Here is a 14,163-nt window from a genome sequence, read left to right as displayed (position 1 = left end):
GTTAAATGGTTTTACCGTGCAGGGGGGCTTTGTTTCAGCTACAGTAGCTTGATCCCAGTGAAAGACTCCCAGTGTGAGAGAGGGTGACCCCACAGCTTTGGGACAATGCTAGGCCCCTCTCTTTCCCATCACTAGACCTGGAGCCCGGCCCCCGGCAGGTCCAGGGGCCACCTTATGTAAACAGGGCCATATACAGTGAGAGCACAATTTTGGCAACGCATCCCTATAATAACACACAGACCCGTGCAGGTTTTTTTTTTTTTTTTTTTTTTGCCAGGCGACTGGAGGAGGAAATAGGGGAGTATAAACAGCACTCACCGCGGCCAGGCTCGGGTTTCCATGGTGTGCTGAGGCATCCTCTGGACAGCTTACGCACACAACATAGCGCTCAGGAAACACACGCAACTCTGGGGCAGCGGGAGGAACAACACAGAGTAGACCATGCTAGTTAATAATGTGGGATCACGTTGGGCGCGGAGACAAACTCAGACATGGGGAATTGTGGTGGAGGTTAGTAAGGCCATCAACAAGCTCAAAGTATTTACTAGGCCTCAAACCCGGAGAGAGAATGACAGTTTATACATGATTGCCTGCCTTTATGAGCCACGTGAACAGCATGAAATATTACATCAATAATGGTTCTTAGGGAGCAATCTGGGGGTTTTATCTGCATAACTCCTACAGTACATTAAACTATGGCACAGTGCAACGCAGCCTAATAATCACTGGCTTCAAATGAACTGATCTTATGTGATCACCTCAAATAGACTTGGGTAGCCTAGTTGGCAACAGATCAGATTGAATTTTTTTCATAGCAATTGTGATTTTTCTTGCACAAAACCAGTTTAAATCCATTGCAACTAATCCAGCTGTAACTAATTTAAGACTCTTACATCAAATCACACCTTATTATAGATTCCTTTTAGCCACCGTTTCCGTTTTATACTTTGACGTGTGATGGCGTCGCACGGCTCACGTTAACGTTTTGCAATGTGATGCTAGTAGACCGGCTATTTTAGCTAGTTTTGAAATGTTCGGGAAACGAACGACCACAATAGGGATGCCATGTTGAAAGTGGCTATTTTCCAGCTTCCCGAAGATTTCTGAGGCATTATTACTGCATGTCTTTGCTTCGAAATGACTTCTGTCGGAATGTTGGTATAATAACTTTGTAAAATTGTTAACAAACCGCACCGCGCAGCGGCTCACACAGCCGTCTAAACCAGGGGTCTTCAACAGGGAGTCCCCAGAGTTACAAGAGGGGGTCCGCCAAATCTTTGTGATAGGATAATTATTTTAAATGAACAACTTTAACCCTCACATCCCTATTCTGAGGAGAACTTTAGCCAAAAATAGCAGATCTACAAGCTATCGAGGCGTTGAGAGCTCATAGATCGGCTATTTTTGGCAAATAGGTTTGGTGTAGAGGTTAAAAATCAAACCTCGGTTCGAAGTGGAGTGGTGAATCTGAGCAGCGTGCGTATGTGCGTGCGTGCGTGCGTGCGTGCGTGCGTGTATGTGTGTGTGTGTGTTGAGTGTGCCTGGCCTGCACAAAACAGCGCCCCTCCTTTAACTAGTGTGTTGTGTGTGGCCACTCAAGGTATTGCCAGGCTACGGACACGGCCAGCCAGCCACCCAGCCACCCACCCACCCACCCACCCACCCACCCACGGACATACCCACGGACATACCTGTCTATTGGGAGTGCTTTCACCACTCCAAAAAACAAGTGGTTACATTTTAAAAAAAAAACAAAAAAAAAACACATTAACACAAATCCAACATAGACTGATGACAGTGCAGTCAAACAAGTCTATGAATCTATCTATGAAATCTATGAAAATCTGCAACACAATTTTATACAATGTGTAGTACTGGGGGTCCGTGCTTCATCTCTCTCTCAACTAAGGGTTCCTTGGCCTGAAAAGGTTGAAGGCCCCTGATCTAAACGCTGCTATACCTTTGACCTTCGGTGCCTTAGTTCTAATTTGATGTGTAATGGAGCTGCTGAGTGAAGCTGTCATCCGCAGCCCAACACAGCCTTAACATCCAGCGGTCCCCGGGGAGCAGATATTAACTTTACTGACAGGAAGTTGCCCATGTTGGTCCCATGAAAAGGTGACCGCGGGTCACAGCCACTAGATGGGCCATACAGCCATAGATTCTCAGTGGCCTGCACAGACAGTCCTTCCAGTCTCTCTCTCCCACTCTCAGTAGGCTCTCTGGGGAACCACTTAACGGCTGCCTGCTCCCAACGACACCCAGAGCAGGTAGGAACAGGGCATTAAAACAAGTGAGGGGAAGAAATGTCAACAATCATGCCGCAAGAGATGACTTGCTCTTTTCTGTGGGAAATGTTGGCTAAGTGTGATCTGTTCAGATGTTTTCTTTCTTATTCCGTGAACTGACAAGAGTGATTTATTGACATTCTCCAAGGTCACACACACACCTCCGTACTGCTGCTTGACGATACACCTGAGGTGGAGATGACGCTTCACGAAGTTGGCCACGACGTCGAAGCTGTTTCCTGTTAAAAGAAAAATAGATAAAAATGTTTTACTTTGACAGATATAAGACTAGATGCATACGTACAGTATGTGAAGCTTGCACAAAAATAGAATTAGAAAAATAGAATCTTCTGTGATGTGGCTGCACATCGGTTTAACCACTTTGACCGCTATAGGCTAAAAAATGCAATCATTTTTTAAGATCTAAAAGCTCACAACACAACAAGTCATGATGCGGTGCGTTATGAGCGTGTAGTTTGACTTATTTATTTATTTATTAAGGCTTAAGTGGTTAATTTATCAAATTGCAATTGTGGCTCAAGCGAGCAGTTAGGGGATAAACTACATATCTTTTACACCTGTAAACTTGTGATGTGATAGCAAAGTGTAATTTACGAAAATGTACAGGAAAGCAGGAAAGGCAATATTTTAGAATATAGATTTTTCCTCATCGCAGATGGTTGAGGTTCATAGCCTGGAGACCAGACGAATCTGCTAGTGGAAAAAGATTGCCCTCTGCAGATTTGGTCTGGCCTGGCCCCGCTCAGTTATTCATGGGTTGCATTTGTAGTCCTACACCGGCCATGTTGAGGACGAACACAGGTGTTCTGATTGGCATAGAACATTAGTTCTGTGCCAATCAGACACATGCGTTACTCTGATTGGTTGCAGAGCTAACCCGTTTGAATTTTGAAGCGGTGAAAGCCGCTTCCAAGGAGTGGCTTTTTGTGTCCCATGTGTGTCCCCCACGTCCATATTTGGTCATTTCAGTCCAGAATGAACAGGTTTCATCTGTCCGTAAATGTGTGTCCCATGTGTGTCCCCCACGTCCATATATGGTCATTTCAGTCCAGAATGAACAGGTTTTATCTGTCCCGTACATCCAGAATCTGTGTGCAGTGTCCGTCCCGGTCTGATGATTGGTCCAATGAGACCATACTTTGAGGATAGGTCAAGCTTCACATGACAATTCGGCCCTCCAGATAAAATCATTCATTCATTCAGAATTCAGAACTCTGAGCTCTGGAACTCTAGAACACATACCGCTTCACTTCGAACCGAATGTATATACAGAGTTCATAGCTCTAGAATATATAGAATAAAAGTTCACCGCTTCACTTTTTTTGTAACTGCTGGAAAAGAAAGTAACACTGAGAATATCCACGCAGTGATATTGTCAGGCTACGCAAGGCTGTGAGGTTCATGCATGATGTGCAGTACTGTTTATTTTCACAGGGCGAGATCCTCCGATAGCATAGTGTTCGTTCAGTGTTGATATTGACAGCAGATTTTGATTTAGTTTTAGTCTTTTGAATAAAATCTAGTTTTAGTCATATTTTAGTCATCTGAAATGTTTTAGTTTTAGTCTAGTTTTAGTTGACGAAATACCATAAGATTTTAGTCGACTAAATCTACAGTTCATTTAGTTGACTAAAATGTATTTTGGCAGGCCTTGATGGCATCGTAATGGCAGATTTTATACTTGGTTGCATGCTAAAAATAGCTGGTCTGCTATTTTCAGAGCGCAACACCCCAGCGGAACCAAAGATAAGATGACTTGTCTTTTATTGGCTCTCTTCTCCATTAGTCCCTCCCTTTTAAACCATTTAGAACGGGTACACATTATAGTGTATCATTATTTTATGCTTTAACTATTGAAAAACAGCAGATATACAAGCTCACAGCGCGGCACCGAGTGCCGCGCTGCGAGCTTGTAGATCTGCTATTTTTGAAAAATCGTGAAAATTAGAATTTTGACCCGATTCTATAATGTCTTTTGAATCCTTCTAAGGTTTTTTGAAAAACCTATATTTCTATGTCAGCAATCTGGCTGGCCATCGTCAAAGAAAAGGTCCTTTTCTCTTAACTGGAGCTCAGTTAGTCTGTTCTTGAGAGACCACTATGTCAGTGGTTCTCAAACCTTTTCATGTGAAGGACCACTTATTTTGGCCACGGACCCCCATCTCAAAATATCTAGTTCCAGGGACCACTGTTACGCCCGCTGGGCCATGGTTCGTAACAACCACCCAGGGACCACTGTTACGCCCGCTGGGTCATGGTTCGTAACAACCACCCAGAAGCAAAATTTGAGTTACAAATGTTCGCTTTGAAAATGCATATATTCAAAGATTTGCACAACTTTAAAAAAAATAGCAGATCTACAAGCTCGCAGCGCGGCACTCGGTGCCGCGCTGTGAGCTTGTATATCTGCTATTTTTTACTGGTTAAAGCATTCAATAATTCTAGGCCTTTAATCTAGTTTTCGTCAGTGAAAAAAATGAAAAAATATGTTTTTTCGTCATTAGTCGACAAAATGATGTGCGGTGCTGTTTGTTTTCACAGAGGGAGAGATCCTGTGATAGCGTGCGTTCCAGCCACCACGATGACAGAGAGCACGGCTACTCCTGGGATGTGGATGTATGGTCAGGAAGCCGAGGCAGCGAGATAAAGTGATGCCCAATGTAAACAGATCTGCTCCAGTGCACAGCCATGTGTGGGTGGTGAGTTCTGTGGTGTGGGGCTCCACTTCCAAGTGCGGAGTACTTGGCTTTGACAAGCCGCTAAGGCAGAACCGTAAATCATGGAAAATGACAAGAAAAAAATTGAGAATGCCTAGGCGTATTCACCTCTGTGTTTGGATCTGTCTCGTTTGGCGCCCAGGGGCCATTAATGCAGCGAAAACTTGATTTGGCTGCAAATCAGTTAACCTGCCTTCCTTATTTTTGGGATTGTCATGATGAATAGATGAACATTTGCACTACTTCCCCATATTTTCAGAAATGGCAGAAACGGACGATCTACAAGCTCAAAATGCGTTGCTGCAATGTGACAGGCTGTGAGCTTGTTTATTGGCCATTTTTGTTAGTCATCATGACAAAGTATTAGGGCTTCAATTAAATTAAAAACATTCTAAACATTTCTAAAACTTTCAGTGTAGATCTAGAAACTCACAATGAATTGCAGAAAATCTCATTTGTCGCCCAGCGGCACTAAAGTCCATTAATGCAGCGAAAACTTGATTTGGCTGCAAATCAGTTAACCTGCCTTCCTTATTTTTGGGATGGTCATGATGAATAGATGAACATTTGCACTACTTTTCCATATTTTCAGACACGCAGTGAGCTTGTTTGTTGGTCATTTTCATTACAGTAAAGTACAGTAAAGTACAGTACAGTACAGTAAGATACAGTACAGCAAGGTACAGAAGAGTACAGCAAAGTAAGGTACAGTAAGGTAAAGTAGATTACAGTAGAGTACAGTACAGTAAGGTACAGTAGAGTATGGATGGATGGATAGATGTGGATGGATGGATGGATGGATGTGGATGGATGGATGGATGTGGATGGATGGATGTGGATGATGTGGATGGATGGATGGATGGATGGATGTGGATGGATGGATAGATGTGGATGGATGGATGTGGATGGATGGATGTATGGATGTGGATGGATGGATGGGTGGATGGATGTGGATGGATGGATGGATGTGGATGGATGGATGTGGATGGATGGATGGATGGATGTGGATGGATGGATGGATGGATGGATGTGGATGGATGTGGATGGATGGATGTGGATGGATGGATGGATGTGGATGGATGGATGGATGGATGTGGATGGATGGATGGATGGATGTGGATGGATGGATGTGGATGGATGGATGGATGGATGGATGGATGGATGTGGATGGATGGATGGATGGATGGATGGATGTGGATGGATGATGTGGATGGATGATGTGGATGGATGGATGGATGTGGATGGATGGATGGATGGATGGATGTGGATGGATGGATGTGGATGGATGGATGGATGTGGATGGATGGATGTGGATGGATGGATGAATGTGGATGGATGTGGATGGATGGATGTGGATGGATGGATGTGGATGGATGGATGGATGGATGTGGATGGATGGATGGATGGATGGATGTGGATGGATGTGGATGGATGGATGGATGGATGGGATGGATGGATGTGGATGGATGGATGTGGATGGATGGATGTGGATGGATGGATGGATGGATGTGGATGGATGTGGATGGATGGATGGATGGATGTGGATGGATGTGGATGGATGGATGTGGATGGATGTGGATGGATGGATGTGGATGGATGGATGGATGGATGTGGATGATGTGGATGGATGGATGGGGATGGATGGATGGATGTGGATGGATGGATGTGGATGGATGGATGTGGATGGATGGATGGATGTGGATGGATGGATGTGGATGGATGGATGGATGTGGATGGATGGATGTGGATGGATGGATGGATGTGGATGGATGGATGTGGATGGATGGATGGATGTGGATGGATGTGGATGGATGAATGTGGATGGATGGATGGATGTGGATGGATGGATGTGGATGGATGGATGTGGATGGATGGATGGATGGATGTGGATGGATGAATGTGGATGGATGGATGGATGTGGATGGATGTGGATGGATGGATGTGGATGGATGGATGGATGGATGTGGATGGATGGATGTGGATGGATGTGGATGGATGGATGGATGGATGGATGTGGATGGATGGATGTGGATGGATGGATGGATGTGGATGGATGGATGGATGGATGGATGTGGATGGATGGATGGATTGCCATTTACACTATTTTGCATTTTGGAAAAAACTGCATATTTAATGTTGAGCTATCCTAAATTTGTATTGCTTAGCTGCCCACTGGACTGTATTCATCTCTGGGTACAGGGGACTTTCGCATAGGAAAGGGGCCAGGCCCCCGCAGGGGGCTTTTTGAGCGGTGGTCACGCCGCTCCTATAAGTGGCCGTGTGTGTAGAAGTACATGTATGTATGTATGTGGGTGGGTGGGTGCGTCCGTATGTAGCCTCAAGCCTGTGGTGTAGTACCTTTTCTGACCACACGTTAAGGGAGGGGCGCTGTTTTCAGGCCAGGCCAGACCAGGCACACACACACACACACACACACACACACACACACAGGGGGGAAGGGGGGGGGGGGGGGGGTAAACCACCGCTCAGTTCACACGGGTGTGATTTTTTCTAGTTATTGTTAAACATCTGCATTACATAATTTACAAGAAGTCTACACACTTCTTTTTTTTTTTAGCTTATCCCAAGCGGCAACTCCAGTTTTCAGCTTCATCCAGCAGAGTGCTGCCCACAGAGGTATATGTAGGGGGGAGCAGTTAGGGGTTAGGTGTCTTGCTCAGGGACACTTCTACCCTGTCCTGGAATCGTACCTGCGACAACCATTGTTATTTTGATCAACGTTGGCATGTTATCTCTCCTATGGTACCATATCAATACAGCTTGGAATCGTGTGTGTGTGTGTGTGTGTGTGTGTGTGTGTGTGTGTGTGTGTGTGTGGGGGGGGGGGGTGGGTGGGTGGGGGGGGGGGGGGGGGGGGGACTAAACCTAACCCCCAAATCAAATGATGGTCCGTCTGTGGCTCAAATGCAGAATAAATAATGGACCTTGATGTGAAGAAAAAAAAGGTTACAGCATCCCTGGTTTGAATCCCACCTCAAGAACCTACAGTATAAAAGGTTGCATGACAGAACCGTCCCTTATCCTTTGCCCCCTGAAGCAGAACATGCCAGAAAGATAACCCTTAAAAAGCAAAACCCTCAAATTAGACCCATTTCAGCAGGAAACATCAGCTATGCTGTTGGTCCTATCTATCTATGTGCTGCCAAAGGTTAAAGCCAGTGCAGAAGACCTCCTCGAGTTCATAAACACCCACACTGTATTAGATAGCATAACCGATTCATCCCACCCACACTGTGCAGCATTCCTCCCTCAGAGATGAGCTCACCCATTCACAGAGTGAGAAAGGGCCTTTAACCCAGGGGTCTTCTACAGGGGATCCGAGACCCCTAGGGGGTCCTCAGAGTTACTACAAGGAGTCCCTCCAGTCTAATGAATGTCAAACTTGGGGTCCTTGAAATTGTTTGAGAAATAACTGCTAGTCTAGAGTCGTAAAAATCTTCTCTCATGGCATGTCTTTTCAAATGGGGGTCCACAGGCTAATAAGTCTCAATTCGGGGGTCCTTCGCATGAAAAAAGTTTGAGAACCTGCTCTGGGGACATTTGGGAACATAGATCTATGTGTGAGCTTGTAAGTCGTCCGTTTTCAGGCAAAGAGATTTGGGTGTAGACTAGAGGGGGAAAAAGGAGGAGGTCTAGTACAGACCCCTGGGGTACTCATTGGGTGGTCAATGAAGTATATAGGGTTTAAGTGGTTCATTTTAGCCTGGCACGAGCGGGGAAATGTCCGTCGGTGTCCTTGGCCTTCGCTCTGCTTGTCATTATCCATGGAATGCAAGATGCGCCGGGCAACAGGGGCGTCACAAGGGGGGGGAAGTGGGACTGAGTTACTAGGGCCCAAGGTGGAGGGGCCTGGAATTATTTTATACTTTAGCTATTGAAAAATACCAGATTACAAGCTCACAGCGCGGCACCGACTGGTATTTTTGAAAAGTCGTGAAAATGTGTGCAAATCTTTGAATATATGCATTTTTTAAGCGAACATTTGTAACTCAAATTTTGCTTCTGGGGGGTCCCTGGAACTAAATATTTTGAGATGGTGGTCCGTGGCCAAATACATATCATTTTGGGGGTCCTTGACATGAAAAGGTTTGAGCACCACTGACATAGAAACATAGGTTTTTCAAAAAACCTTAGAAGGATTTGAAATATTCAAAGACTTGCACAAATTTTCACGATTTTTCAAAAATAGCAGATCTACAAGTCTCGCAGCGCGGCACTCGGTGCCGGCGTGCCGCGCTGTGAGCTTGTATATCTGCTATTTTTCAACAGTTAAAGCACAAGCCCACAGTGATTCCTTGTACCCAGGGCCCACGATTTGGTGCGACACCCCTGCCGGGCGAAGACACAGGCCTGTTGCCTCCTAATCTGCTAGGAATTTGTTGACTAGAAGTGGGGGTCTGAGCAGAACGCCATGGAGTCTTCTTTGTAAACAAGACAACAGTCCTGCTCATCCCCTGCTTCCCATCATACAGTCCAGTGTTCTATAGTCTAACGCTGGGTTGTCTTCAGGCCGATATGAAGTAGGGCATTCACCAAATATTCCAATATTCGAATATCAAAGTCACTATTCGACGTTGTTCACCGAAGTCGAATATTCGCTTATTTTTATTTTGTTATTGTTTTGTCTTTAAAAAAATATATAGTTTATAAAGCTTGGCGAGATAGGAAGTCATAAAAATGAGTTGTCAATGCCCCTGGTGGATGAATTTGTTAATGCTCTATACCAGGGCTTCTCAAACCTTTTTAGGCCGTGACCCCCAAAATAAACATTTTGAACTGGGGACCCCCACCCTGATAAGCACTTGGAATTGTAGGTATTACATTTAATGTGACTCGGTTCCGCAGATAAGTATTGTGAAAATAGCAGATCTACATGCTCGCAATGCGAGGCGTTGTGAGCATGTAGATCTGCTATTTTCACAATGTTCGCCTCTTGCTTACTTAATATTTGACAGTTTGGCCAGTCCTGTCGAATATTCGACTATTCGATTACTTTGCGGTCGAATAATTCGAATACTAAAAATCACTATTCGTAAAATGCCCTAATATGAAGACAACAAAACCTTATGATGCCGAACCTTACAACTAGGCTTGGCCTTGGGCCGGTTTCTCATGATATCCTTTACAGAAGTGGTTCTCAACCTGTGGGTCGGGACCCCCAGGCAGTCCCCAAACTATTTTGAGGGGTGCCCAGATGATTAGCTTAATGTGCAAGATGATTTTCTCGCTCAACAGTAAACAAACCAACATTAAGTTGAGGTGTATAGAGGGTATATGCACATTTCTAAAGTGACAATTTAAGGACTCAGAAATTGTGAAAATAGCCGATCTACATGCTCACAACGCCTCTAAACGCGAGGCGTTGTGAGCATGTAGATCTGCTATTTTTGCAATATAACCGTATTATAAAAAATGTAATGCCTCAGCGCTTAGTGTTCGTCAGGGTGGGGGGGTCCCCAGTTAAAATATGATTATTTTGGGGGTCGTGGCCTGAAAAGGTTGAGAACCACTGGTTTACAGTGATGTTATGATATTGTAATATTTCTGCAACATCACAATAGCAGACTTAGGGCCGATGCGTACTCAACTTTTAGAGATGAATTCATTTCCATTAGACATGGCCCAGTTTACCAGCGCTCAATTTCTCGAAAATGTTTTCTCTATATCGACAGCCTAATTCAATTGCTCAGGAATGGCATGCTATATAGTGTAGACTTAACCTGCTGTACAACTGCCAAAAATAACCTTTGGTTCGTGGACATAATGAGGACAGACCAGAGGTTCTCAACACTAGTCATGACTCGTGGGGGTACAGAGTACAGACTGACATTAGTTTTCAATTCTACAGTACCTGATTGTTACCTGCATTCATCTGGTGTCCCACAGTGGCTCATTAGACACCAAGATAAGGACCAGAGGTACTCTGTTAAAGCAGTCATGAGGTTTTGGGAGACAATCTGGGGCCACACAGGAGTGAGAGGAGCCTGTTTCAACACTTCTCCTTTCTCCGTTAGGCTCACGTCACCCCAGCTCTCGCTCAAAAGGGTCTAATTATCGTCTTCAAAAAAGAGCTGTGTTGTGAATCTGGATGTAATGACATGCAATTACTGAGACAGCTCGCCACAAAACTGCGACAGGTAGACAGTTAAGTTCACTGGCCAATGATTAATGGCATTACCTTGGCTTTCTTCTCTTTGCTTTTGGCTTCCCCTGGGTGAATTGGCCAAACAGGGTCCATATGTCAGTGAATACAATTAATAGTAGCATTAAATCGTATTGACATACATCAATCTTACTTAACTTAAGGTAATTCAAATAAGCCTACTTAAAGGCAGTCGTAACCCCTTAAATTGCGATAATGTAAGGATAAACAGGATTCAGTGGAAATAGCTGATCTACAAGCTCACAACGCGTTGCATCGCGACGCGTTGTGAGCTTGTAGATCTGCTATTTCCACTATCAATGTTATTTTTTTAAGTATAAAGTTGTCATATATGTCAGTAATTTTTTTGTATATTTAGGTTATGTGTCATATCTACTATGTGCAACCCAAAAGCCAAACAGAAATGTAATTGTCAACGACAAAGACACAATTAAATCGTTAATCGCAATTATCTGAGTGACAATTAATCGTCATGTAAAATGGCAAAATCGTGACAGCCCTACCCATGTTGCAAGACTTTCTGTCTGGCTGTGGAAGATAATCAACTTTTTAGTTTGTTGTTGTTTGTAAATTGTGTCCCCAAAGCAGTTTTTAATATTCAATTGCAACGTTCATTGGAGCACCCGGCCCCAGCCGGTGGCACCGGAGGCACCTAGACTCTACGGTGCCTTTGGTTCCTCGACTCCTCTACGGCGTAGACTGAGGAATCGAATCACAATCTGGGGCAGCAGGAAGTTTGTTTACCCCTGCACCACCACCCAGATGCCAGCCTGATCCTCTGAGCTTCTAAATGCAACAATGTCCCCAAGAAGATGTCATGTATAATATTTTTCAAAGCAATACTTATTTTCACGCACATCAACGGTGGGTGCTGGGCCAATAGAACTAATATATACACATGTTTTACCAATGAATTTCCAAAACCTTTACAGGATATTTAACCCAATTTACAGGCCGATATAACAACCTTTCATCGCGATAATCTATATACACGACATATTATAACTATGAGTTAGGTTGCACTGCACAGGTTGGTGTCACGTGACAAAGGAACAGATCTACAAGCTAACTACGTATAACACTGCAGCACTTTGTCAGCTTATAGATCTGTTCTTTTTGTCACGTCCGATATACATCAGGCTGCAATCATGAAGCCCATTCGGCGAAAAACTAATAATAATTCCCGGAATTTCATGACGGTGGGAACCCTGGGGGTGGGAACCCCCTACTGTACTTTATTGTGACAGGTCGCAAAAATAAAGTAAATCCTTTGCCTGAAACTGGTGTGCAGGCTCTACCTACTTTCATGAATAATATATTTTTTTTTTACATTTCTTCGAATTTAGGCAACATCTGTCAAAATGTAAAAAAGAAGAAGAAATATTTCAAAGCTAAAAACAAGCCTCAACTAATCAGTGATGTCATCGACTAACTCTCTCTGGAGCTGTTCTGTTGGTGATGAGTAAATGACTGATTTTGAAGACCATGAGATGGGCAATTTTCCAGGGAGCCTGGAATGCAGCCATCTATACTTAGTCAATGGAAGAGCTACAGAAATATAACTTGATGACATCCTTAAATTGGCATACTATATAGTTCTTTTGGATTAAGTCATCAAGTTTGCATCATGTCTTTACTGTAGAAATTGCATAAATCAGTATATAACCTTGCTCTACAGTCCCTGTGTTTAGGTATTGTATGTAACACAGTTAAAATAGGCCTTCATCGATATTAATCAAGCATAACTTCAAAACAAACGTGAAACAAGACCAAGGGCTCTATTTTGATTGTCCATACTGTCTCCGACCACCAAACCTTTTGTCGGAGAGTTCCGACTTTCTGACGTGCAGCTTTCTTAACTCTAATTCGGGGGAATGCTTTTCAGAAGATGTGAGTGGCGTCATTTTGAAGTTGAACCAGACCTTTCCTAATGGAAAGTTTGGTGGTCGGAGACAGTATGGACAGGCCTTTAAGTTAAGGCATAAGAGCTGGTACTTAAGACAATCAAAATAGAGCCCTCAGAGTCTAGAAGCACAGCTAGTGGCCTCTAGAGGCCTCTCCATTTATTTGTGCACTGTCAGATTTACAGACTTGTATGGGTCCATTTAGAACCCCATAAAAGAACTCACAGAGTCCCTGGAATCTACTTTGAGAAACACTGATCTAGACAGTAGTTTTTGAGACATCTTGTTTTGGATTAAACTAAACTGACCGAATGACGTTGCTTTTCTTAGAGCCCTGTCTGTAGTGGGGAGGAAAACACTGGCAGTGTCCTAAAGGCCTAGGCTCACGTTTACATGCATGATGAATGCGCTTTGACTTTTTTTGAGCAGGACTCAATCATAACAGATGGTAACCAATAAAGTAAAAGTATCAATACTGCAATGCAGAAATTCTCTGTTACAAGTAAAACTCCTTAATTCAAAATATACTCGAGTAAAAATACAGTGCCAAAAGTAGAAAATACTCATTATGCAGAATGTCCCGTTTCAAGTTTTCAAATTTTCTTTAGAAAATAGCCTATCAACAAGCTCACAATGTGTCGCATTGCGACGCATTGTGAGCTTGTAGATCGTCTATTTTCAAATGGCTGAAATGTATAAAGGGCTGAAGTGGGCAAAGTATGTTTTCAAATAATAATCAAAATCTACAAAGTAACTAGTAACTAAAGTTTTCAAACAATTGTAGTGGAGTAATAGTACAATATTTGCCTCTGAGATGTAGTGGAGTAGAAGTAAAAGTATTGAAAATAGTCAAGTCAAGAAATATTCCTCTTTCCACCACTGGTGAGGTGTGATGTCATGTGACAGCTTTGGATGGATGACTAATGAGAATTCCTCAGGTTAATTTTACAAGTTGTTTCTGAACCCAGGGCTCAGGTTGCCTAAATGTGCCAGAGTGAAGAGTGATGGAGAGGACATCTAGTGTGGCCGGGACAGCAGCAGCACGTGTA

The 14,163-nt window shown here is 43.6% G+C and overlaps 1 protein-coding gene across 1 annotated transcript in view; it reads right to left on the bottom strand.

The window, feature by feature from the left end:
• Window positions 1–14,163, bottom strand: part of slx4ip (SLX4 interacting protein) — a gene marked incomplete at its 3' end in the record, with an annotated part of 83,954 nt that overhangs the window by 30,782 nt on the left and 39,009 nt on the right. The window contains exons 5-6 of the mRNA XM_080739799.1: window positions 2,450–2,527; window positions 319–407 (exon numbers count right to left, since the gene is read on the bottom strand). Coding sequence (XP_080595925.1) covers window positions 319–407; window positions 2,450–2,527 — 167 coding nt within the window. The remainder of the gene's footprint in view (window positions 1–318; window positions 408–2,449; window positions 2,528–14,163) is intronic.

This window comes from Nannobrachium achirus (assembly GCF_963921795.1).
Source record: "Nannobrachium achirus genome assembly, chromosome: 13".
In the NCBI taxonomy this organism is placed as follows: domain Eukaryota; kingdom Metazoa; phylum Chordata; class Actinopteri; order Myctophiformes; family Myctophidae; genus Nannobrachium; species Nannobrachium achirus.
Note: the sequence above shows the minus strand (reverse complement) of the source record. Positions and strands in the feature narration are given on the sequence as shown.